The sequence below is a fragment of the Geotrypetes seraphini genome, chromosome 12 (genome assembly GCF_902459505.1).
Source record: "Geotrypetes seraphini chromosome 12, aGeoSer1.1, whole genome shotgun sequence".
NCBI lineage: Eukaryota > Metazoa > Chordata > Amphibia > Gymnophiona > Dermophiidae > Geotrypetes > Geotrypetes seraphini.
The window spans coordinates 45,022,311-45,049,736 of NC_047095.1; the positions used below are offsets into that span (position 1 = coordinate 45,022,311).

At 43.4% G+C, this 27,426-nt stretch overlaps 1 protein-coding gene across 1 annotated transcript in view; it reads left to right on the top strand.

The window, feature by feature from the left end:
* SLC35D1 (solute carrier family 35 member D1) overlaps positions 1–27,426 on the top strand; it is an 86,732-nt gene that overhangs the window by 53,284 nt on the left and 6,022 nt on the right. Inside the window, exons 9-10 of the mRNA XM_033917135.1 lie at positions 21,475–21,542; positions 25,727–25,805. Of these exons, the coding sequence (XP_033773026.1) occupies positions 21,475–21,542; positions 25,727–25,805 (147 nt within the window). The remainder of the gene's footprint in view (positions 1–21,474; positions 21,543–25,726; positions 25,806–27,426) is intronic.

Consider the following 27,426-nt stretch of genomic DNA (forward strand, 5'->3'; position numbering starts at 1 on the left):
TTATTCAGAGTAGTGAAGACACAGGGGGATTGTGAAGATCTGCAACATGACATAATCAAGCTCGAGAAATGAGCATCGACATGGCAAATGAGGTTCAACGTGGATAAGTGTAAAGTGATACATGGCGGTAACAAAAATATCATGCACAGGAAAGAGACTTGAGAGTTCTTATTGACAAGTCGATGAAGCTGTCTGCGCAATGTGCGGCGGCGGCGAAAAGGGCAAACAGAATGTTAGGAATGATTAAGAAGGGGATCACGAACAGATTGGAGAAGGTTATCATGCCGCTGTACCAGGCCATGGTGTGCCCTCACCTGGAGTACTGCGTCCAGCACTGATCGCTAAACATGAAGAAGGACACAGTACTACTCAAAAGGGTCCAGAGAAGAGCGACTAAAATGGTTAAGGGGCTGGAGGAGTTGCCGTACAGTGAGAGATTGGAGAAATTGGGTCTCTTCTCCCTTGAAAAGAGGAGACTGAGAGGTGACATGATCAAACTCTAAAGTTGAAAGGGGATAGATTCCGTACAAACGTAAGGAAGTTCTTCACCCAGAGAGTGGTAGAAAACTGGAACGCTCTTCCGAAGTCTGTTATAGGGGAAAACACCCTCCAGGGATTCAAGACAAAGTTGGACAAGTTCCTGCTAAACTGGAACGCACGCAGGTGAGGCTGAACTCATTTAGAGCACTGGTCTTTGACATGGGGTCGCTGCGTGAGCTGACTGCTGGGCACGATGGATCACTGGTCTGACCCAGCAGTGGCAATTCTTATGTTCTTATGAAGGGGCGGTAACTTATTTAAAGCGGTTATGAATAAACCTTAAAAAATGACTAGAAAAAGGTCTAACTTTTATGTTTTGGTAGTCATCTTAGAAAAGAAAGGTTTTAAGTTTGATTTTGAATTTGTCAAGGAAGTTTTCAAAGAGAAGGTGTGACGTTCCAGAGGGAAGGGGCATTCCAGAGGGAAGGGGCGGTAGCGGAAAAGATGGTGTTTCGAGTGTAAAAAAAGTTCTTTGATTGAAGGAACAGTTAGAAGATTCTAATCAGCAGATCTTGGGGCCCGAGAGGATGCGTAGGGGGATGAGATGTTTATCTAAGAAGGATGGAGAATGGGTCAGCTTGACTTTTGAATGTGAGTAAGAAGATTTTGTTTGTGATACGATGGGAGGCTGGCAGCCAGTGTGATGCCTGGTGGTTGTATCCTTATGCCTGCAGATGCTCACAACATTTTGTTTATAGCGAAAGAGGAAATGATTTTCAGATGATCAAGAGGAACACATTGTAATCCTTAATTATAATCTCTTAATTTATCTTTGAATTCAGTGATAAATTAAAAGATTATAATTAAATAAGGATTACAAGAAATAAAGATTTAATAAGTATTTAAAGAGTTTGATATGTTGTGGTGGTGGACATAAATGATTATAACTAAATACTTGGCTTTGTGGGCCACATTTTATTTAAAGTTTCCATGCAAATACCTAATTAAATTTAAAGAAAGTGAATATGTATACTGGGACACTATTCAGTTGGAGCAATTTTTACAACTTCATGAAACTTGTAAGGCCACCATCTGATTTAATAGTAGTTTGGAGTTTAGATTTATGATGCACCATAAATATTTGATTTTTCGATCATGATTATGTTTGATTGTATCGATTAGTTAATATCAGGATATATTCTTCCATTATGTGGATTAGAGGAAATAGTGAATTATATTTGAAATGATTTATTTTTTTAAATTTTCTTTTCTTTATTATTATCTGTAAAAATGATAATGATGAAAACTTGATAAATAACAAAAAAAAAACAACTATATACAAGACAGGAACTTGGAATGATATATATCATAAGAGGTTCTGAAGACTGATGTCTGTATAATTTATGATATGTCCACCACAAATTTATGTAATTACTCAGATAGGAAATAAGAAGTACTAAAATATATAAAATAGTGAATATCTGAATATTAGTAATTAATAAATAATTTATTTGTTATTATAACGTTTAAGTCAGTTTTTGAAGATTCATTATTATAATTTGTTCCTCTTGATCATGTGAAAATCCCTTCCTCTTTTGCTATAAACATTTCGATACGTGGGGTTGATGGTTTTTTAAGGTTTTACTCTGTAAATACCAGTGGTCTCAAACTCGCGGCCCGGGGGCCACATGCAGCCTGCCAGGTACTATTTTGAGGCCCTCGGTGTGTTTATCATAATCACAAAAGTAAAATAAAACAGTTTCTTGATCTTTAGCTATAAATGACAATATTATTATTAAGACTTGGCCAAAAGGAAAGATTTATAAACTATGAAGAGTTTTACCTCATTGTCATTTCTTTAATAAGACATTAACTATTTTTTCTGCGGCCCTCCAAGTACCTACAAATCCAAAATGTGGCCCTGCAAAGGGTTTGAGTTTGAGACCACTGATCTATACGGATGTTCACAACATTGATAGACAGTTGATTCAGACATTCAAATATTTGAAAGGTATTAACATAGAACAAAATCTTTTTGAGAGAAAGGAAAATGGTGAAACCAGAGGACATAATTTGAGATTGAGGGTGGGAGGCTCAAGAGCAATTTTAGGAAATAATTCTTTACGGAGAGGCTGGTGGATGCCTGGAATGTGCTCCCGAGAGAGGTGGTGGAGATGAAAAAGGTGGCAGAGTTCAAAGAAGCGTGGGATGAACACAGAGGATCTAGAATCAGAAAATAATAGTAAATATTGAAGAACTAAGGCCAGTACTGGGCAGACTTGCACGGTCTGTGTCTGTATAAGGCTTTTTGGTTGAAGATGGGCTGGGGAGGGTTTCAATGGCTGGGAGGGTGTGGATGGGCTGGAGTGAGCTTTGACAGAGACTTAGCAGTTGGTGCCCAAGCACAGTTCTGGGTAGAGCTTTGGATTCTTGCCCAGAAATGGTTAAGAAGAAAAAAATTTAAATTGAATCAGGTTGGGCAGACTGGATGGACCATTCAGGTCTTTATCTGCCATAATTTATTGTGTTACTATGACAATTGAGTATGCAACATACTTTACGTTCTAGTATATACTTATGAAGGGAATTTAAAAAAATAAATAAAATTTCTGGAATCTCTCGTGGCAGACCCGGAATCTCTTCGGGGCGCACACACAGTTTGAGAGACACTGGTGTTCGTGCTTTTGTTCCAACACATATCAGTGCTTGTTCTTCTGCGCCTGCTTATGAACCTTGCAAAAAAATGTTTACGCATTAAAACTCTTGTGAGGCTCAAAAGTAGGCACAGAAGATCAAGCGCCATTTTTGGCTGTACATGTGTACAAACCCCCCCCCCCCCCCTACTTACTGTGGAACTTTGTGACCAGGCATCCAGCATACACCTAATATTTGTTGCAGGTTTCCCGTACATGGAATTTGCCTGCAGTTGGCTTCTTGCAGGCTGCAGTATTACGCTTGCAATAGAAGCCATGCACCCAGACGTCCGGGCACGAGGCTGTTATCGCAAGCCTTTCTGCATTAGAACTCTTGAGTTACGGTTGAAAAATGCATGAGCCAAATCCGCATACATAAATAGTAACTTTTGGGCTGGGAAAATCGCAGACTAATAATAATAATAATAATTTTATTTCTTATATACCGCTATACCCTAAGTTCGAAGCGGTTTACAATGAGAGTCATGTCTAGAGAGAGTACAGTGTTAACAATAGGATACAGGATCATACAAAGTGAGCAGGTACTGGGGTGTTTACAATAAAGTGCAGGATATTAACAAGTGAATAGGTACAGGATGTTTACAATAAGATACAGGATGTTACACTGAGATATAGGATGATGCAATATGAACAGTATACAAGAGATCAATGCTGTTTACAGCTAGATACTAGTGCCACCCCGCTACTGAAAAGAACTACACCGGCTCCCGATTGAAAGCAGGGTGAAATTTAAGATCCTGCTGCTGATGCACAAAATCATTCATCTCTCTGAACCACAATATCTAGTGGCCAGATTACATTGGCACACGACAACATGCGCACTACGCTTGAGCCAAAATCACCTGCTGGAAATTCCCTCCTTCAGAGACATCAGATGCAAAAGCATCAGGAAAAGAATGTTCTCAGTGATGGCTCCCAAGGTGGTGGAACGCCCTCCCGAAGGAACTAAAACTAGAAAAAGATACCGGAAAGTTCAAGAAAGGGATAAAGACTAGCCTCTTCTTAGACTACTTTGGCTAGTCCCCTCCCCTCCTCCCCCAATCAGGAACATGATAAGAAGAACACAATAGGATATAAATGGACAAAGCCCAGAAAACTAGACTCTGAGGAAGGTAATATTTTCAAAGATAAACAAAACACAATACAGATACCTGTATATCTGCTATAATAAAACCCTTAGCGCGCATGCGCACTTCAAACTCTGTACGTCCATGCTTTGTGCCTCAGCATGCACAGTACAATAATTCACCTGCCGCTGATCATCCGTGCCTGCCTCAGCTGATTTCTTGCCTTCTGCCCCGATCTCAGACGCTGGCTGCCTTCTGCCTACGCTGCCAGGACTCCTCTTCTTCTCATTCCCAGACCAGCAGCGGTAGCAGTCGTGGGGCCTTTGCTAGGCCGGCCCACTTGGATAATGCGAGGTGGACCGGCCTAGCAAAAGCCCAAGGCTGCCCGGTTTAGCAAATGCTGGACAGGGGGAGCAGGGAAGGGAGGATGGGTACTACTGGACAGGGGGAGGTAAAAGGAAGGGAGAAGGGCTCCTGCTGGACTGGGGGAGCAGGGAAGGGGTGCTTCTGGACAGGGGGGAGGTAAAAGGAAGGGAGAAGGGCTACTGCTGGACAGGAGGAGCAGGAAGCAAAGAAAGAAAGGCCTCAGCGCCCCATCGTGCTAAAAGATTTTACACATCTATTCTAGCACCCGTTAATGTAATGGGCTTAAACACTAGTAGACTATATTTAGTTGAATTGACCAAACTCCTTAATAGGTGTGTAAATATTGTGTACTTAGCTACAATAATAAACCTAATATTAGATGTGAATGTAAGTAGGATGATTAATTATAGCATAGTTATGCCGGTATTAATAACTCTGTATTGTAATACCGCTATAGAAGCCCTTGTATTGTATATAGAGCCCACATATAGTAACACCTCACAGAAACGCTTTGTAACTTTGTATTGTAACACTTCTACAAAAGCTCAAGTATTGTAACTCCTTTACAGAAGCTCATGCAAACTGCTCTGAATTGACTCCCCCCTGTCATCGGTAGCAGTATAGAAGCTCACAATAAACTTTGAGACCACAATAGTACAGGGCTGGCTAGTCCTGTGGCTCAGTAAGGGTGCTGTGTTTGCGGAGATGATCCTGTGAAATTCCTGGCACAGCTCTTCCACATTTCAGGTTAGACAGGAACAGGAATGCTGTGGCGCAACACTTTTGGGGGAATAATAGTTTCTCTGCTTCTAAAGCATGTTTTAGCTGTGGGGAAAAAGACATTTTCTGAACGTAAATAGCTGCTGAGAGATTTGACTTTTGAGCAGAGTGTGCAGATTTAACGCTTCCAATTTACTCCTCACATTCAGGTATTATATCCCCAGATCCTCAGAAGTACCACTTAGGATTCGCTTTATGTACTACTTCCTCACCGGATCTTATGGCTGATTAAATTTCAATATTTTTATCTAAAACATCATTTCAGTGTGTGTGTGTATTGCAAATACTGTACTTTGCTTACAGATGTGGTCTCCCTTTCAGGGCTGTTAAATCCCTGAAAGGAAAACCACATTTATAAGCTAAGTATTTGCAATACACACACGCTGAAATTGTGGGAGGAAGGCTATTTCCTTGGTTCTATGTATGGTTTACTTTGTATGTTCCTGTCCTAACAATAAAAAAATTATTAAAAAAAAACAACTTGTTTTATCTTGTACCTTCAATAAGAACAGCTATATAGGGTCAGACCAATGGTCAATCTAACCTAGTTTTCTGTTTCCAACAGTGGCTTCCCCTATGTCTTTTCCTCCAGGAACTTGTCTAAACCGTTTTTTGTTTTTTTTTTAAACCCAGCTATGCTAATCGCTGTGACCCACATCCTTTGGCATCAAGTTATTCTTTGAGTTTAAAAAAAAAAAAAAATTTCCTCCTATTTTAAAGTATTTCCATGTAGTTTTATTGAGTGTCCCCTGGTTTTTGTACTTTTTTGAAAAGGGTGAAAAATTGATTCACTCTTACCTGTTCTACACTACTCAGGATTTTGTAGAACTCAATCATATCTGCCCTCAGCCGTCTATCTTCCAAACTTAAGAGCCCCAATCTCTTTAGTCTTTTCTTATACAAGAGGAGTTCCATCCCCTTTATCATTTTGGCTGCTTTTCTAATTACACTATATTTTTTAGAGATAGGAAACCAGAACCGTGTGCAGTATTCAAGGTGAGGACACACCATGGAGCAATGTAGACGCATTATAATACTCTGTCTTATTTACCCTCCCTTTCCCAACAATTCCTAGCATCCTGTTTTCTTTTTTGCCGCACACTAAACAGAAGATTGAGTGTCGTCGTATACACTATGCTGATCTTTTTCTTGGGTTCTGACCCCTGAGGTGAACCTTAGCATAAGGCAGTGGTTCCCAACCCTCTCCTGGAGGACCACCAGGCCAGTCGGGTTTTCAGGCTAGCCCTAATGAATATGCATGAGAGAGATCTTCATATAATGGAGGTTGCCAGGCATGCAAATCTACTCCATGCATATTCATTAGGGCTATCCTGAAAACCCGACTGGCCTGGTGGTCCTCCAGGACAGGGTTGGGAACCACTGGCATAAGGTAACTATGACTTCCCAATGTTTATCACTTTGCATTTGTCCAGTCATACAATTTCCTGTGAGCAATTGTATGACTGGACAATCCTGCAGTTTTTCACAGTCCTCATGTTTTGATAGCTTTGAATAATTTTGTGTCATCTGCAAATTTAATCACCTCAATTGTTCTGATTTCCAGATCATTTATGAATATTCGTATGTTAAATAGCACCAGTCCCAGTGCAGATCCTGCGGCACTCCACTATTTACCTTCCTCTGTTGAGAAAAAAGGCCATTTAACCCTACCCTCTGTTTTCTGTCCTAATCCACAACAGAACATTCCCTCCTATCTTTACTGTCTAATTTTCTTGGGAGTCTCTCATGAGTAATTTTGTTAAACGCTTTCTGAAAATCTAGATATACTACATCAACTGGCTCACCTTTATAGAAACATGATGGCAGATAAAGGCCAAAATGGCCTATCTAGTCTGCCCATCCGCAGTAACAATTATCTCTTCCTTTCTCTGAGATCCCACATGCCTATCTCACGCTTTCTGAATTCAGACACAGTTTCTGTCTCCAACAACTCTTCCAAGAGACTGTCCAACACATCTACCACCCTTTCTGTAAATTATTACTTTGGAGCCTATCACCTCTTAACTTCATCCTATGCCATCTCATTGCAGAGTTTCCTTTCAATTGAAAGAAATCGACTCATGCATTTATGCCATTTAGGTATTTAAACTTTTCTATCATATCTCCCTTCTCTCGCCTTTCCTCCAAAGTAGATCTTTAAGTCCATCCCCATACACCTTATGACGAAGACCACACACAATTTTAGTAGCCTTCCTCTAGATTAACTCCATCTTTTTTATATCTTTTTGAAAATGTGGTCTCCAGAATTGTACACAATATAGGGGCATCAATATCTCCTTTTTCCTGCACCCTAGTATCCTTCTAGCTTTTGCTGTCACCTTTTCAACCTGTTTGGCCACCTTAAGATCATCATATAAATCACACCCAAGTCCCACTTTTCTGTCGTGCACAAAAGTTCTTCACCCCCTAAATGGTTTTTGCAGCCCAAATGCATGACCTTGCATTTCTTGTCATTAAATTTTAGCTACCAAATTTCAGACTATCCTTCAAGCTTTACTAGGTCTTCATGTTGTTCACACCATCCAGAGTGTTTACTCTTTTGCAGATTTTGGTATCATCCGCAAAGGGGCAAATCTTACCCGACAGCCCTTCAGCAATATCGCTTATAAAAATGTTTTTAAAAAACAGGCCCAAGAACAGTACCTTGAAGCATACCACTGGTGACATCTTTTTCCTCAGAGTGATCTTCATTGACCACTATTCTCACCTTCCACGCAACTAGTTCTTGACCCAGCCCGTCACTTTGGGACCCATCGCGAGGGCACTCAGTGTATTTATTAGATGTCTGTGTGGAACACTGTCAAAGGCTTTGCTAAAATCTAAATACACCACATCTAGCGCACTCCCTCTATCCAATTTTCTGGTCACCCAGTCAAAGAAATTGATCAGATTTGTCTGACAAGACCTACCTCTAGTGAACCCATGTTGCATCCTGTCCTGTAATCCACAGGATTCTAGAAACCTCACCATTCTTTATTTTAAAAGCGTTTCCATTAATTCGCTTACCACAGAAGACATGCTGGCCTGTAATTCCCTACTTTCTTACTTTCTTCCACTTTTTTGTAGAGAGGGACCACATCCGCCCTTCTCCAGTCCTCTGTTACATCTCCCAACTCTAAAGAAGCATTGGAAAGGTCAGTCAGCAGAACCACCAGAACTTCCCTAAGTTCCTTCAGCACCCTCAGATGTACACCATCCAACCCCATCGCTTTGTCTACTTTTAATTTAGCTAGATCCTCATGAACACAACCTTCTGAAAATCAATCAGGGTCTACCACTGCTCCATCCCTTTTCGCTTTTGTCTTCTGTGGTCCCACTCCCGGTGCTTCAGCCATGAACACAGAGCAGAAATATTTGTTAAGCAATTCTTTATCAACTTCTATATATCTCTCCCCTTCACTTTTGAGTCTCACAATGCCACTTTTGCATTTCTTCCTATCACTGATATACTGTATCTAAAAAAAAGCCTGATTTCCCCGTTTTATTCATATTTTCAAAGAAATGAAGCAGATTGGTGAGGCAAGACCTCCCTTGGCTTGAACCCATGTTGACTCTATCCCATTAAACCATGTTCTCTATATGTTCATCTATATGTTCTGTAACTTTATTTTGCACTGCATTGAAATCAGGCTTACCGGTCTGTAATTTCCTGGATCACTCCTGGATCCAGGCTGTCAAGCTGGGATAAATGCCTATCACTTGTTAGCACTTGGTGGTTCCCCCTCCCCCCTAAAACTGTGATACTGGGCTCCCCTCCTTGGCTGACTTTCAGAGCAATTGGAAGTAATTACCTTTCAGTGGTCGGGATGATGTCACTTCTTCAGGTAAACAGATTAACCCAGTCAGTGCTGACAGCTAGAGATGACAGAATATGGTGGTTACCTTACTGTAGATGAGGGATAAATAAAACTCAAAAAATACATTTTTTTTTTTTTTTTTTTTTAAAATCTGCATATCACTATAGTTTGCAAAGTAAGCTTCACTCGCTAGTATCGGAAGGACACATGGGTATGTAGAGAATGCATGCAGCAGTAAGATGTCAGATGTCATATAGTCAGGTCTCTATAAGGAATCTCATGAATCTCTCTCTCTCTTTTTTTTTTTTTTCTCCATTACCCTCAGAAAAGAAAATGGTCTTGCTTTCATTAGTGGTTCCATCTCTTTTGAACTGCTGCTTTAACCCCGATCATTGACATTAGACAGGATCATGTGTGCTTGTTCAACTCTGAAGTGAGCCAGTTCAGGACCAGGCATATTGAAAGAAAAACCCGATTCAGATAAGCCAATGGTGACTCAGCAGGAATGCATTTAAAGAAAATGTTCTCTTTTATAGAGTAGAACATATATACTGGGCTGCGGCTGTGGAGCCAGTGTCCTAATGGGCTGAAATTTCTTAAATAAATATTTTGCAGTCTGAAAAAGCCTTGGGCAGCAGAGATGAACAGACTCTCCTTGTCTTCACCACTTCTGAGACAGTCTAGCAGTTTTTGACTGGCTTCTCTGCTTTTTTTAAAAAGCTGACCTAAGTTCTCAAATCTGAAAGTAGGCATGCATGTTGATGCACAAACAGTTTTTGAGCTTCAGGGAAGCAAATTATGGTTTTAGTTTTTGTTGTAATCATTGAACCAGACAAAGCAGTCAAGTCAGAATTCTGTTAGAGCAATCCCTAGAAATACAAAATACTGTTAAAATTTATTACGTAATTGATTAATTATTTATCCATCCATCCTCCCAAAAGGGCCCAGAATGAGTTGCAGGAGTACATACAGAGTATAGTCAAGACAGATATGGCCAAGATGTATTTGGAAAGCTAGTGGTACAATGATTGACTTAATGGAAGATAAAGAATATCTGAGATATAGTAACATAGTAGATGACGGCAGATAAAGACCCGAATCTAGTCTATCCAACCGGATTCAATTAAAATTTTTTCTTCTTAGCTATTTCTGGGCAAGAATCCAAAGCTCTACCCGGTACTGTGCTTGGGTTCCAACTGCCGAAATCTACATTAAAATCTACTCCAGCACATCTAAACCCTCCCAGCCATTGAAGCCCTCTCCAGCCCATCCTCCCCCAAACAGCCATATACAGACACAGACCGTGCAAGTCTGCCCGGTACTGGCCTTAGTTCAATATTTACTATTATTTTCTGATTCTAGATCCTCTGCGTTCATCCCACGCTTCTTTGAACTCAGTCACTGTTTTCCTCTCCACCACCTCTCTCAGGAGCGCATTACAGGCATCCACCACCCCCTCTATAAAGTAGAATTTCCTAACATTGCTTTAGGTAACATTGTTGTAGGTAACTATACATGCTATGGTAGAAATGAGCAGCCGAGCTACTCTAACTATACATGCTGTGGTGATGGTGAGGAGCTCAGCGCTATGGCCTAGTTCACGTGTCAAACACAAGGCCCGCGGGTCGAACCCAGCCCGCCTGGCCTTCTTATGTGGCCCGCGGCAACATTCCTGAACTTCCCCTTTGAGCCCAGCGTGTCCTCCCCTCCGCGCCGGTCCAATGCCGCCACGCCGGAAAGTCCGCCGGCCTCTGCAGTGCTGTTCGTGGCTCCTACCCTCCATCCGCCGTAGTCCACCTGGGCGGAAACAGGAAGTTGCGCGTCATTGGAGACAGACCACGGCAGGCAAAAAGCAGGAGGAGGAGCCACACATAGCACTTCCGAATCGCTGGGGCTGGCAGATTCCCCAGCCCAGCAGTGACATCGGACCGGCGCCAGAGGGAAAGGCACGATAGGCTGTGAAGAGAGCGATATGAAGGGAGAGAGGTTGGACCTGGGGTAGTGTGGAGATTGAGGGAGAACCGTTGGGAAGAGAAAGGGAGACATGGTGGACCTGGGGGAGGGAGGCAGGCAGATAGGGGGAAAGATGGGATGGGGGCAGTTGGGAAGAGAAAGGGAGAGAAGTTGAATCTGGAGATGGAAGGGGATGAAGAAATGTTAGGCCTGGAGGTGGAAGGGAGAGAGAGATGCAGCATCTCTTTTTTTTTAAAATTTTCCTATCATCTCATTGTTCAGCATCAAGGGGGGAGGGAAGAATAACAACAGAAAAGAGACGAAGCAAAATGTTGGACCAAGAGGAGAGAGGAGGAGAGATAGAAGGAAATAGGAGGCTGGGAAAGGAGTGAGATGGGAAATGGGAGAGCTACGGAATAAGAGAAGATGGAAAATTGATAGGTAGCTGAAAATTTTAAAAGGAGAAAGAGAGCAAGATTTGAGTGGGCAGAGGCAGAAAAGAAAAAAGGAGAAAAGTTGAAAGGGAAAAATCAATATGTTGGAGACAGGGACTGGAGCAAGAGAGAAGAGGAGAAAAAAAAATGGACAGCGGGCACTGGAAAGAGAATTAGAAGATAGACAAAATCAGAAAGAGAAATTGGGACCAAAAGCAAAACTACCAGACAACAAAAGGTAGAAAAAATAATTGTATTTTCTATTTTGTGATTACAATATGTCAGATTTGAAATATGTATCCTGCCAGAGCTGATGTTATAGCAAAAGTGAACTAGGACCTAAAAGAGAGGAAAAGTCTCTTTTTTTAATTTATTTTGTAGCAGGCGTGGGGTTGGAGAGTTCCATCCCTATACTTCTACTAAGACTAACCCCCTCCTTTGCTGGCATGCAGCATGGGTTTTGGCGCCGGCGATTGATCCAACGCTCACAGAAGTCCTCTGAGCATTGGAGCTGCCACCGGCGCTGGGGCCTACACTGCACGTCAGCAAAAGAGGGGGCAAGTATCTTAATAAAAAATCCAGCCCATGACTTAGCCTGCGTTTTAGATTTGAGTTTGACACCCCGGACCTAGTTGAAGAGTTTATCTGAGATCATTTAGGCTTGGTCTTTTCATGGAGCTGGATTTGTGAAGAGGAAGGTTTTCTTGGTCTTGGTAGTATTCCTTAAACTGCATAAAGGTTTTGCACTAAACTTTTACAGTTAATACAAGTGAACCTGTAATAGACGAAACTTTTTGTAGCAAGTGTTGGGGGATCATTCCTGGTGCTCCAGGGAAGGCAGCTGCCACTTATTTAGGCTGCTGGTCAGTATTGTGTGTTAATGGTGTGGTCGCTAATGTGAAATAGTTACATCTGTGGAATTGCAGTTAATTGCTAATGTTGCACATAATACAGAATGAGACACGTGCATTAACCAATGGTCTCCTTGTCGCAGCAATGGGTTCCTGAAGAAGGAATTTAGATTTCCGAAACTGAGCTCTGTCGAACTCGCTTTTGATATTCTGCCGGGAGCTCACTAGATAAGTGCCAAGGGAATTGTACATATTTAATGGAAGATATATGGTTATGAATTTTACATTACCCATATGGACACTAGTATGTTTGAAACTTAACATTGAAGCACAAGACTTTTTGTGTGTGTTTGAAGGCAATTATTTGTAGAATGAGACTATAGTTTATTTACATGGACTTGCATTTAATGGAGATTGAATGATTACTTATTTATGTTCCATACCAGTTAGGGTTAAGGTCTAAAAGCCCTCTGTTTTGGGGAACCTGCATTATTAACTAAGGACCCTTGTGTGCACTTTACATTATATTATTTTATTATACAGTGGTGCCTTGGATTACGAGCATAATCCGTTCCAGGAGCATGCTCGTAATCCAAAATGCTCGTTTATCAAAACAAAGTTCCCCATAGAAAATAGTGGCAACAGCAACAATTCGTTCTAGAACCCGGGGTCTATACCTGTCGGGTGCTGGGTGCTGCAGCGCTGTCTCCTCCATCTGCCTCCTCCGTCGGTCATCTGAAGAAGAACCCCACAGTGCTGCTTTGGGGGGGATGCCAGCCGCCAGAGAACCCCACAGTGCCACTTCGGGGGGGATGCCAGCTGCCGGAGAACCCCACAGTGCCGCTTCGGGGAGGGGGGGATGCCAGACGCCGTAGAACCCCACAGTGCCGCTTCGGGGGGGGATGCCAGCCGCCAGAGAACCCCGTAGTGCCGCTTCAGAGGGATGCCTTCTCCATCCGCCGGCCAGCTCTCCACGTCGGATGCCCCCCCGCATGCTGGAGAGCCCCCACCCGAGCCCATGCAGCCGAGCACTGCCCCACCTGCATGCCACAAACAACACCGATGATTGACTCTGTGCGCGTCACACGCAATGCGCATGCGGGACAGCACCCGGCCGCGCAGGCACAGACAGAGGTCCTCCAACTTACGGAAGGCACCCGATGTAGAAGGCTGGCCGGAAGACGGAAGAGGAATCCCCTGAAGCAGCGCTTCCTGGACTGTAAGTGCTCGTTGATAGGGGCAGTGCTCGTTTTGCGAGTCAAAAGTTTGCTGAGTGTTTTGCTCATCTTGCAAAACACTCGCAAACCAGGTTACTCGCAAACCGAGGTACCACTGTATTACCTTATTAATTTTTGATTTATTCTTTTTTTGGCAAGTATTAGAATTGTAACTCACAAAAAAATCTTTGAGTATATATAATCTAAAGAGACTATAGATTATATATACTCAAAGATTTTTTTGTGTGGACTTGGAGGAAAATGAGGAGCAGGGTGTCCAAGCCAGGCTGGATGACTTGAACACTGGGGCCAAAAGAATTGCCAGAATGGAATCTCTCTCCCAATGTAACTGGGCTAGAGACTCCGTTCCATGAATTCAAATAACAGACATGAGAAAAAGCCATATAATAAGCAAATACGTTTATTAATGCTTCACAGCCAATACAGGCCATCACAATTTTAGTGCTCTCCAAAGGGAGAAATCAATGACAACCAGATTTATACCCTATGTGACATCATTTGTAATAATTGGAATACAATAGCACAGTTGATCACATGACTTCCTTTCCAAGAATGCCTTGCGTCAGTTTTACATTTAAATCCTAAATTTAATGTTAAGCCCATTCTAATGTTAAGTTTTTAAACCCAGCAGGTGGCAGTGTTTCACTTTTTTTCTTCTAAATCACTTTTGACCTCTGACCTTTTCAGAAACCAATCATGTCAGTAAAAGGCCTCAGACTTTTTCACTAGACCTCATTTTAATTCTTTAAACTTTAATATATTCACTTAATTTTGATTCATTCACAATCTCAGTTTTCATATCATCTGTGACACCTATCACACCAGGAAATTCCAGGAGATAGGTATTTAAATACCTAAATGGCATACTGTCATACAGCCTAATGCACAGTCAGGCTCTATTATGAACTGCCTTACACGCTTCGTACTGTCAGGCACTATAATGTACAATTCCCTCTTCCTATTCGTGGTTTCGACGTTCGCGCTTTCGATTATTCATGGGTTTTTCCCCCCAGGCCCCCCCCCTTGAGAATTGCTCTTTGGTAGCCCGCATTGAAAAACCAAAACGGCCCCGGGGCTTGGATCGGAGGAGGAGGAGATGAGCAGCCGCCCCAGGAGCATGAACCTTAACCTGGTGGTCTAGCGGCGACGCGGGGCAGGAGCGATCTTCCTACACTCCTGCCCTGTGCAGAGCCGTGCTGTGAGTTCCTGTGGTCTCACGAGCCTACAACGGGGAGTTCCTAAACTGCACGGCTCTGCACGGGGCAGGAGTGTAGGAAGATTGCTTCTGCCCCGCGTCGCCGCTAGACCACCAGGTAAGGTCCGGGAATGGGTCAGAGCCAACCCAAAAGTTATTTGCGAATTTTCACTATTCGCCGGCCGGCTCTGCCCCTAACCCCCGCGAATAAGGAGGGAGAAGTGTACTGTCAAGCTCTATTAGTTACCGCAGTGTCACACCAAACTTACACCACCACCCCATGCTTTATGAGGTCCATGTCCTATTAAGCACTGTCATGCTCCCTTATGTTTCGTCCTTCCATTTCATGACCTAAAATGTACTGTCATGTTCTACATTACTATACCCTGTTCTACTTTATTATGCATGAGGCAAGTCTCTTTTTCAGTTGAAAGGAAGCTCCAGGGTGAGAGGGTATAGGTGAAATTAAGAGATGACAGCCTCAGGAGTACTCTAAGGAAATACTGGTTTACAGAAAGGGTGGTAGATGTGTAGAATAGTCTCCCAGTAGAGGTGGTGGTGTCAAAGACTGTGTCTGAGTTAAAAAAAGTGTGGAACCAGGCACATGGGATCTCTTAGAGAGAGGAAGATATGGTGGATGCTGCGGATGGGCCATTTAGCCTTTATCTGCTGTCATGTTTCTATAAACATAAAGCTCTATGACGTCACAATGCAAGTGTTAAGAGCCTTAGCTTATAACATAGTAAATGAAGGCAGATAAAGACCTGAACGGTCCATCCAGTCTGCCCATTAGTTATACCCATTAAAAATACATGATTAAATTAACTCATCTCTTCTTTGATATTTCTGGGTCAATAGACTGTAAAGTCCACCTGGTATTGTCCTAGATTCCAACTGCTGAAGTTGCCATCTAGTCAAGCCATTATGACATCACTGCTGAGATTGGCTCTTAGGCATTGGTGAAATGAGGCATTATGACATCACAATCTCAGCTCTGGAATGTTGCTACTCTTTGGGTTTCTGCCAGGTAACATAGTAAATGAGGGCAGATAAAAGACCTGAACGGTCCATCCAGTCTGCCCATTAGTTATACCCATTACAAATACATAATTAGATTAACTTGTCTCTTCTTTGATGTTTCTGTAAGGCCACCTGGTATTCTCCTAGGTTCCAAATGCTGAAGTTGCCATCCAATCTCACGCCAGCCTATCCAACCATCCTGTTTTGCAGGATATCTACCGTAAAGTTTGGCCAGTAACATCTGCTTCAATTGTGATGGAATTGCAATAGGACGATTTATTAGGGCCATTTCATCGCAGTGGTGATGAGTTGTCCTCTCCACGACGACCATGATGAATCGTGCCTCTCTTTCTCCCTGTGCCGTTGTCTCTGTTCCACTCAGTGCCCCCCACCCCGCCGGTGCCTCTCCTCCTTCCCTTCCATCGATGCATCTCCTCTCTCCACCCCTCCCCCCCCACTGGTGCCTCTCCTCATCTCCCTCCCTCCCCATATACTTCTTTGAAACGTTTGCCTGTGTAACCAGCATCTTGCACCTCCTGCTCGGCTGTCCTTGGCTCCTTTCTGATGTCACTTCCTAGTTGCAGGACCAGGACATGATGTCAGAGGGGAGCAGAGGCAGATGTAAGCAGGAAGTGCAAGATGCTGCTCGTGCTGACAAACTATTCAAGAGGTATGTGGGGTAGGGGGGGGGGCACTTCTGCCATGGGGGAGGGGAGGGCAATGTGGCTCACTGGTTGAGCTGCTGCCTCTGCACCCAGAAGTTGTGAGGTCAAATCCCGGTGCTGCTCCTTGTGACCCTGGGCAAGTGACTTAATCCTCCAGGGCCCACCACTTTGAATGTCAGCTTTGAAATGCCAAAGTGACAAAAAAGCGGTATACAAGTCCCCATTCCCTTCCCTTTCCTTTTCTGTTTGGGGGGGGGCATAGCGGAATGTTGCTACTATTTGGGTTTTGGCCGCCAGGTACTTGTGACCTGAATTGACCACTGTGAAGATGGGCTACTGGGCTAGATGGACCATTGATCTAACCCTGTAAAGCTATTCTTTGTTTTTTATCAGTACAGAATTTAAACTCCTTACTGACCTACAACTGCATTCATTCTGCAGCTCCTCAGTATCTCTCCTCTTTCCAGAATCTCTTGTTCATCCTTAAGTCACTCTTATGTGTTCCCTTGTCTCCACCGTCAGACTCCTTTCCTTTCAACATACTGCACCGTCTGCCTGGGATTGACTTCCTGAGTCAATACATCATGCTGCCTTTAACCCTACTACTACTTTTAACACTTCTATAGCACTGAAGGGCGCTGCACGTTTTAACATTAAATACAGTCCCTGCTCAGAAGAGCTTATAGTCTAACTTGGTCAGACAGACAGGACATGTGAGGGTTGAGAACCTAAGAATAGCCTTAATGGGTCAGACCAATGGTCTGTCAAGTCCAGTAGCCCGTTTTCACAGTGGCCAATCCAGGTCACTAGTACCTGGCCAAAACCCAAGGAGTAGCAACATTCCATGCTACCAATACAGGGCAAGCAATGGCTTTCCCCCCCCCCCCCCCCCCCGTCTTTCTCAATAACAGACTATGGACTTTTCCTTCTGGAACTTGTCCAAACCTTTCTTAAAACCAGCTTTTCTATCCACTCTTACAACATCCTCTGGCAACGCGTTCCAGAGCTTAACCATTCTCTGAGTGAAAAAAAAAATTCCTCCTATTGGTTTTAAAAGTATTTCCCTGTAATTTCGAGTGTCCCCTAGTCTTTGTAATTTTTGACAGAGTGAGGGTTGGGGATGCAGAACCCAAGGAGGAGAGTTAGGAGTTGAAAGCACTTAAAAGCAGTCTTTTTGAGGCTGCTTTTAACACTTAACCTCCTATTCACTTGTCCAGTACTTGTGTTTGTGATCATTAGCGACGATATGAAGGCTGCCAATCAAGTAGAGAAGGCTTCATCCAAGGCAAGACAAATGATGGGCTGTATCCGTAGGGGTTTTGTCAGCAGAAAACCTGAAGTAATAATGCCACTGTACAGATCCATGGTGAGACCTCATCTCGAGTATTGTGTTCAATTCTGGAGACCACACTACCGAAAAGATGTGTTGAGAATTGAGTCGGTTCAGCGAATGGCTACCAGGATGGTTTTGGTGCTCAGGGATCTCACGTATGAAGAAAGGTTAAAAAAACTGCGGATGTACTCATTGGAGGAGCGAAGACGGAGAGGAGACATGATTGAAACCTTCAAGTATATTACTGGGCGTATAGTGGTGAAAGATGATATCTTCAGTCTTACGGGGCCCTCAGTAACCAGAGGACACTCGCTGAAAATCAGGGGAGGGAAATTTCAGGGTGATGCTAGGAAGTACTTCTTCACCGAAAGGGTGGTCGATCATTGGAACGAGCTGCCTCAGCGGGTGATTGAGGCCAACAGCATGTTAGATTTCAAGAGGAAATGGGATATTCATGTGGGATCTCTAGGAGAGTAAGAATCAGGGAGTGGGTCACTGGTATGGGCAGACTCGATGGGCTATGGCCCTTTTCTGCCGTCAATTTCTATGTTTCTTTGTTTCTTTGTCCTGTTTGTCTTGGATAGATAGTCTCGACAGAGCTTACAATCTCTTGTGTATTTTGTTTACAGCATTGCGTACAACTACTAGTAGTAGAGCGAGAGAGTGCCGTGGCAGAGTGAGCGCATGTGGGGTTGAGGGTGTCGGGTCAAAAGCGCGCCGGGACAAAGGTGCGCGCAGACAACTGAGCGCAGCGCGGAGGTGCGCGCCAAAGAAAATGACTTGTTTTAAAGGGCTCCGACGGGGGTGTGTGTGGGGGGAACCCCCCCCACTTTACTTTATACAGATCGCGCCACGTTATGGGGGCGTTGTGGGGGGTTTGGGGGGTTGTAACCCCCACATTTTACTGAAAACTTCACTTTTTCCCTAAAAAACAGGGAAACAGTTAAGCTTTCAATATAATGAAGGAGGTTACAACCCCCCCAAGCCTCCCCCAACGCCGCCGCGTTCTGTATTAAGTAAACTGGGAGGGTTCCCCAACAAAACCCCCCGTCGGAGCCCCTAAAAACACTCTCTTTCTTCAGCGCGTGCTTCTGTCTTGCGCTCAGTTGTTGGCACGCGCCTTTGTCTTCGGTGGTTTTGTCTATGAACCATTCTACACAGAATTTGAAAACTTTTACACAGGATATTTGAAAAGTCTTCAATTCTTAATTTATTAAATTCTTTTGAGTAAAATTCTCTTATCATAAAGGCCTGGTCCTCCCTGCCCCAGGTTTGACACACCCCAGCTTTCTTCCTGCTCAGTGCCCCCCCCCCCCACAAGCAGTCCACTTCGTAACTTAGCTCAAAATCCACCCTAGGCTTGATTTCTCTCTCCCTCCACAGATTCAATTCTGTTTTCTCTGCTCCCTCTCGAAGTAGATCCCCACCAATTTTCTCTGCTCCCCCTCTTGAAGTAGAAATCCCCTCCCCCAGTAAGACCCCCCACTATTCCTTTTTCTCCGATCCCACATTAGCACACACATCCCCAAAGCTCCCTTAAATCCCCCCCTTCCTTATGCTTAACCATAACTCTCTCATACCTTTCCATACTCTTACAAGAGGACATCCGCTCAAACTCAGGGGAGGGAAGTTTCGTGGAGACGTCAGGAAGTACTTCTTCACGGAAAGAGTGATAGAGCATTGGAACAAGCTTCCAGTACAGGTGATCGAGGCCCGCAGCATCCCAGACTTCAAGAATAAATGGGATACCTATGTGGGATCACTGCGAGGGTCATACCAATGAATAGGGTCGCTAGGGTATAGACTTAATAGAGCAGGCCAGTAGAGTGGCAGTATGATCTGACTTAAGGGGGCCAGTAGACTTAAAAGGGTGGGTCAATGGTGTCGGCAGACTTGATGGGCTGTAGCCCTTATCTGCCGTCATCTTTCTATGTTTCTATGTTTACTCTGAGCACCATAATTGTGTTGATGTGGGAGGGGAGGGGAGAGGAGTTCACTCCGCCAAGGCACTCTCTCAACCCCGGTTCATAAACAAAACCGCCGAAGACAAAGGCGTGCGCCGACAACTGAGCGCAAGACGGAAGCACGCACCGAAGAAAAAGAGTGTTTGTAGGGGCTCCGACCGGGGGGGGGGGGGGTTTATGATAAGAGAATTTTACTCAAAATAATTTAATAAATTAAGAATTGAAGACTTTTCAAATTTCCTGTGTAAAAAATTTTCTGTGTAGAACTTTCAACTTCTTTATGCAGAATTTCCTCAGGAGAAGTTATAGCTTTGGACCAATGTAAGCACTATAGTGTAAGGAACTAAGGGCTAGATTCACTAGTCAGCGATTGGCGGGGAGGGGAGGAGGAATTGGCGGCGGGTTGGCTTGGGGGCAGGCTTCGGCGCGGCTTCGGGGGAGGGCGGGAGCTAATTAAATTGAGCAGGCGGGTGGCGGTGGGTCGGCTTCGGGGGCAGGCAGGCAGGCTTCGGCGTAGCTTCGGGAGAGGGAGGGGGCACCAACTTCGGACATAGGAAGGAGGGAGGGAATAGAAAGGGACAATTGTTGGGCCTGAGTGCAGAAAGAAGGAAGTGCAACGAGAGACTCATGAAATCACCAGACAACAAAGGTAGGAAAAATGATTTTATTTTCAATTTAGTGATCAAAATGTGTCAGTTTTGAGAATTTATATCAGCTGTCTATATTTTGCACTATATTTGTCTATTTTTCTATAGTTGTTATTTAGGTGACACTGCATATTTTAAAGTCATCTGATTGACATCTTTGACCCCCCCCCCCAAATATAAATGATAATTAAATATTTTCTCTGCATACAGTGTGCTTTGTGTGTGGGGGGGGGATTAATTTTGTGGTTACCATTATGTATTAATAAGATAAGATTATATTGTGTGTATATGAAAAATGGATGGAAGAAATTGCGTTACAATGAGTATTACTATTATGGGGGTGGGGTCAGGGGCGGAGTTTGGGCGGGGGTACTCGGTTGGTATTTGTTAGGCTTAGGGGGTACTTGGCTTGAAAAGGTTGGGAAACACCGTTATAGAGAAACTAGTTTATTAGTAGGATAGATATATGCATAGAGAGAGAGGTAGGATTTACACTGTGGAGCTGTAATTCATTTGTTAGCCTCCAATAGCTTGTTGCACTAATTCAATTTCTCCTTGTAATCACAATTTAATTCTTTCAATAAACCAATTTGATGATTTAAGAACATTTTTTTGTTTCCTTTATCATGCTTGTCTTTCAGTTTCTTGACATTAGCTCTGCGATAAACTTGGATATAAATTACAAAGACAGTTTTTGGGGTGTTTTTAAACCCTAACAATAGTTTGTAAGTGTACTGTATGCAGAATTGAGTTATTCTAGTATTCTTTTCTATTTGAAACTTGTATTTTCACGTCAAATAAAATAAATTGCTACCTCTCTTTACCCAATAAGTTCTATAAAGAAGTGTCGCATAAACATCATGCAGTTGCTATGGCTTTGCCAGAGTTGCAGTTTTGCTCTCTTTTTTTAAAAAAAAATTTTGTTTTCTGAATGTTGTTTGTGTTTCAGGCTGTGGACTATGAAGGTTGGACCGATATACTCTTCGTTATACAGTTCATACTTTCATGTGTAATGGGGTAAGATTTTTTTTTGGGTTTTTGTTTTTAGTTTTCATTCCGTTATCTCTCTGCTTTCTTTGACCCAGCAAGGTTTATTATTACAGCGCAGAAATACAGTAGATAAGGAATCTAAAGTATTTGTTTTCACCATCCGTATAAGCTTCCGTAGTTCACAGATTCAGGTCTGGAAAGGGTCTAAGAAAGCTTTCGTTCTTTCAAACTGATTAAAAAAGCAATAGCCCTAAGTGGGTCTTTGCTGTAAATGTCCCTAGCCCCTTGTTTGTTTATGTAAAACTTATTATACCTCTAAAATCCAAAGACTAGGGGACACTATGAAACTGCAGGGAAATACTTTGCAAACCAATAGGAGGAAATATTTTTTCACTCCGAGAATAGTTAAGCTCTGGAACGCGTTGCCAGAGGTTGTGGTAAAAGCGCCCCTTAGGGGGCACTGCTGTGAACTTCCCATAAAGGGTGTCAGGTACATATTTCACTAGAACCCTGTTAGTGTATGGTGAGCACCCCCCAAACCTCTAAAGTATCTGTTTGGTCTACCACCCCCAATAGCACTTATGGCTGCGGGTGTCACCTATATGGCAGGACAGTAAGTTTTGGTGGGATCACACTTTCCACCATAAATGTAGGTAGAGTGGCTTATGGGACTTGCTACTCCTCTCTATGGTTCACTAGCCCACCCACCAGCTACTTAAAACACCCATGTGTAGGTCTGCTGATCTGGAGACAGGTATGTACTTTTGTATTCTGATCTTTGTGGGGGGTGAGGAAGTGTGTGAGGGTCTTTTATCTCTGCATTGGTTATCTGGTCACTTTGGGTACATATTTAACACTTATACGTGTCGTTGGATCTGTTTTAAAAGGATATAAGTTCTGTCCAGAATGTCATAAGAATTAGAACATAAGAATTGCCGCTGCTGGTCAGACCAGTGGTCCATTGTGCCCAGCAGGCCCCCCGGTCAAAGATCAGTGCTCTAAAATGAGTCCAGCCTCACCTGTGTACGTCCCGGTTTAGCAGGAACTTGTTCAGCTTAGTCTTGAATCCCTGTAGGGCGTTTTCTCCTATAACAGATTCCGGAAGAGCGTTCCAGTTTTCTACCACTCTCTGGGTGAACAACTTCCTTCCTTTCAACTTTAGAGAGTGCCCTCTCGTTCTCCCTACCTTGGAGAGGGTGAACAACCTGTCTTTATCTACTAAGTCTATTCCCTTCATTATCTTGAATGTTTCGATCATATCTCCTCTCAGTCTCCTCTTTTCAAGGGAGAAGAGGCCCAGTTTTTCTAATCTCTCACTGTACGCCAACTCCTCCAGCCCCTTAACCATTTTAGTCGCTCTTCTCTGGACCCTTTTGAATAGTACCGTGTCCTTCTTCATGTACGGTGATCAGCCTGCCAAAACATTTGATTATCCCTGCAGGACATCTAAATCTAAGCCTGTCTAGAAACTGCCCAAACGCTGCCCATAACACTCTTCCCAATGCCCCTTTGAGTTGTGGATGCACAGCAGGAGAAACATCTCGCTAGACTTCTAAGAAAAGGGTTTTGATTATCAGCACTTGGACATCCAAGAGCTGAGTCAGGCGGTTTTTGGACATTTAGACGTTTTGATTGAGCCCCATAAGGTGTTAAACCATAAGCAATTTGAATTAAATGGGTTTTCAAGTCATTCTCTATTCTCAATAGGCTCATTTCAAACTAGAGAAGGAGGAGTACTTATATACTCTATATCTTTCTGTGTGCCTCCCTTATTTTCAGCATGGGCTGGGGAGGGCTTCAATGGCCGAGAGGGTATAGATGGGCTGGAGTGAGCTTTGACGGAGATTTCAGCAGTTGGAACCCAAGCACAGGAACGAGTAGAGCTTTGGATTCTTGCCTAGAAATAGCTAAGAAGAAGAAAAAGATGTTTTTAAATTGATCAAGTTAGGCAGACTGGATGGACCATTTGGGTCTTTATCTGCCGTCATCTACTATGTTTTATGTTACTATCTATTGAGCAAATACCAACCTAAATAAAAGAAGCAGTATGAATCCTCACACAATAGGAAGAATGAAGCACCCAAAGCTGACAAAATCTGTAAAGGAAGAGGAGCATTTGCTGAAGGGAATGCCACTCTGCAGGGCCACTCACTGGTGTATAACATTAGTTCAGTAACAAGCTACAATCTATAGTTATTGACACTTATCCCAGTGTTTACGTGATTATTTTTTGTAAGTTTTTATTTATATATACCACTTATAATCTAAGTGGTTTATATTCAGGTACTCAAGCATCTGTCCTTATCTGTCCCGATAGGCTCACACATAGTAACATAGTAGATGACGGCAGATAAAGACCCGAATGGTCCATCCAGTCTGCCCAATCTGATTTAATTTAAATTTTTTTTCTTCTTAGCTATTTCGGGACAAGCTCTACCCGGTACTGTGCTTGGGTTCCAACTGCTGAAGTCTCTGCCAAAGCTCACTCCAGCCCATCTACACCCTCCCAGCCGTTGAAGCCTTCCCCAGCCCATCCTTAACCAAACGGCCATATACAGACACAGACGGTGTAAGTCTGCTCAGTACTGGCCTTAGTTCAATATTTACTATCATTTTCTGATTCGAGATCCTCTGTGCTCATCCCACGCTTCTTTGAACTCTCTCACCATTTTCGGGATTGAGTGACTTGCCCAGGGTCACAAGGAGCAGCATGGGATTTGAGCCCACAACCTCAGGGTGCTGAGGCTTTAAACATAGAAACATAGAAATAGACGGCAGATAAGGGCCCACGGCCCATCTAGTCTGCCCACCTTAATGTCCCTCCCCTACCTTTGCCCTGTGAATAGATCCCATGTGCCGATCCCATTTGGCCTTAAAATCAGGCACGCTGCTGGCCTCAATCACCTGTAGTGGAAGACTATTCCAGCGATCAACCACTCTTTCAGTGAAAAAGAATTTCCTGGTGTCACCTCATAGTTTCCCGCCCCTGATTTTCAATGGATGCCCTCTTGTTGTCGTGGGACCCTTGAAAAAGAAGATATCTTCCTCCGCCTCAATGCGGCCCATAAGATACTTGAACGTCTCGATCATGTCCCCCCTCTCTCTGCGCTCCTCGAGCGAGTATAGCTGTAATTTGTCAAGCCGTTTTTCGTATGGTAGATCCTTGAGTCCCGAGACCATCCGGGTGGCCATTCTTTGCACCGACTCCAGTCTCAGCACATCCTTGCGATAATGCGGCCTCCAGAATTAGCTCTAACCACTGTGCCACACACTCCGCCACATACTTGTTGCCTTGCTTTGTAAAGAAAAGACGCAGGAATGTAAATTTTTGATTTGCTGACAGTTTTTAATTTGGTAAAAATATCCAAAATGGTAAGTATAGGCTATTCTGTGTGAATTCAAGATGCATAATTGAGGCCAGGGCTTAGCCCTCAGAGTTTGGTGCTGTCATGAGATAGACAGTTAGGTTTTGGCTGTAACTCTCCAAAATAATAATATTAATAATAAACTTTATTTTTATATACCGCCCTGCCATAAGTTCTGAGCAGTTTACATAAAAAGAACACTGAACATTCAGTGATGCATACAGACAGTTGAAAAACCCGTCAAATTTGCACAAGAATGAATGCTATACGTCAGGGCTGCCCAAGTCCGGTCCTCGAGATCTACAGGCAGGCCAGGTTTTCAGGATATCCACAATGAATATGCATGTGAGAGATTTGCCTGCACTGCCTTCTTGGCATGCAAAACTCTCTCATACATATTCATTGTGAATATTGGGCAGCCCTGCTATACATGATAGATTAGTACATGCTCAAAACCTTTTATCTACCACCATTGTTCCACCCAGGTACATTAGAGAGTGTGAGCCCACCAGGACAGATAGGGAAAAATGCTTCAGTACCTGAATGTAAACCACTTAGGCTATAAGTCAGGGGTCTCAAAGTCCCTCCTTGAGGGCCGCAATCCAGCCGGGTTTTCAGGATTTCCCCAATGAATATGCATGAGATCTATGTGCATGCACTGCTTTCAATGCATATTCATTGGGGAAATCCTGAAAACCCGACTGGATTGCGGCCCTCAAGGAGGGACTTTGAGACCCCTGCTATAAGTGGTATAGAAATACTCAAAATAAATAAATAAGATGGTCTTGCACTATTGTACCAGAGTTTTCTATTGACGACCTGGTTTTTGTTTCTGTGTGTTTGTAGGTTTATTCTCATGTATTCCACAGTTCTTTGCACTCAGTATAATTCTGCACTGACCACCGCAATAACTGGCTGCATTAAAGTAAGTTGGGTGAATATTTTATTTTCTGTATGATATCTGAGTCTCTTAGATTCTAAGCACATGGTTGTACCATTTTATCCCATTCACCCTTTATTGTTTTCTGTAACATATCATCTGCCACCGAGAATCCACTTCTAAATCGCAACCTGCTTATCCGATATTGCCATTTGGATGTCTCGCCACCATCTTGTGACGCTGGGCTCATCTTTTACTCCTTCCCTCTTTCTCCACATATCCAGCACACTATTACAATCTGGTTTTTTTTTTCTGTTCCTTTCTCCATACAGTACCAAAACCAAACCCTGAACCACACTGTTGTCACCTCATCCACGGTCTCCCCATTTGAACCTATTTAAATCTCAGCTGCATGACTTTTCTTCCAGCAGTGTTGCTGCCCTGCCTCCCAATCCAATTCAAACATCTTAACAACGTAAGACTTGCCATACTGGAACAGACCGAAGGTCCATCAAGCCCAGTATCCTGTTTCCAACAGTGGCCAACTCGGGTCACAAGTACCTGGCAGGAACCCAAAGAGTAACAACATTCCAGATGTCATTGTGATGTCGTAATGCCTCATTCCACCTGTGCCTAAGAGCCATCCTCATCAGAGATGTCACATTGGCTTGATTGTCCTGTACTTAAGAACATAAGAATTGCCATACTTGGACAGACTGAAGGTCCATCAAGTCCAGTATCCTGTTTCCAAAAGTGGCCAACCAAGGTCCCAAGCACCTAGCGAGATCCCCAGTAGCAAAACAGATTCTTTGCTGCTTATCCTAGGAATAAGCAATGGATTTCCCCCAAGCCAACTCAATAATGGCATATGGACTTTTCCTCCAGGAACTTGTCTAAACCTTTTTTAAACAGCTACATTAACAGCTGTTACCACATCTTCTAGCAATATGTTCCAGAGCTTAAGTATTCTCTGAGTGAAAAAAAATATTTCCTCCTATTACTTTTAAAAAGTATTTCACTGTAACTTAATCAAGTGTCCCGTAGTCTTTTTAATTTTCAATTCACTTGTACCTATTCTATACCACTCAGGATTTTGTAGAATTCAGTCATATCTCCCCTCAGCCATCTGTTTTTTAAGCTAAAGAGCCCTAACTTGTTTAATCTTTGCTCATACGAAAAGCGTTCCCCCCCTTTTATCATCTTGGGTCTTGTTCCTTGATCAACAGTGGAGCCTTTGTTCCTTGGGATGCCTGAGATTCGTTATACCCACATTACTCCGCTCCTCAGGTTGCTTCACTGGCTCCCTGTCCATCTCTGCATACAGTTCAAACTCCTCTTACTGACATTCAAGTGTACTCACTCTGCAGCTCCTCAGTATCTCTCCTCTCTTGTTACCCCCCCCCCCCTATACTCCCCTCCGGGAACTCCACTCTTCAGATAATTCCTTCCTCTCTGTACCCTTCTCCTCTTCCACCAGCTCCCATCTCCGTCCCTTCTATGTTGCTGCACCGCATGCTTGGAACAACCTGCCTGGCTTGCATCAGGCTCTATCTCTGGCAGTGTTCAGAGCCAGACTAAAACCCCACACTGACCCAACCAACACATCCGTCTGTCATTCGCTTAATTATCCCCTACCACCTTTTAGCCCCCTCTGTGTGTGTGTCAT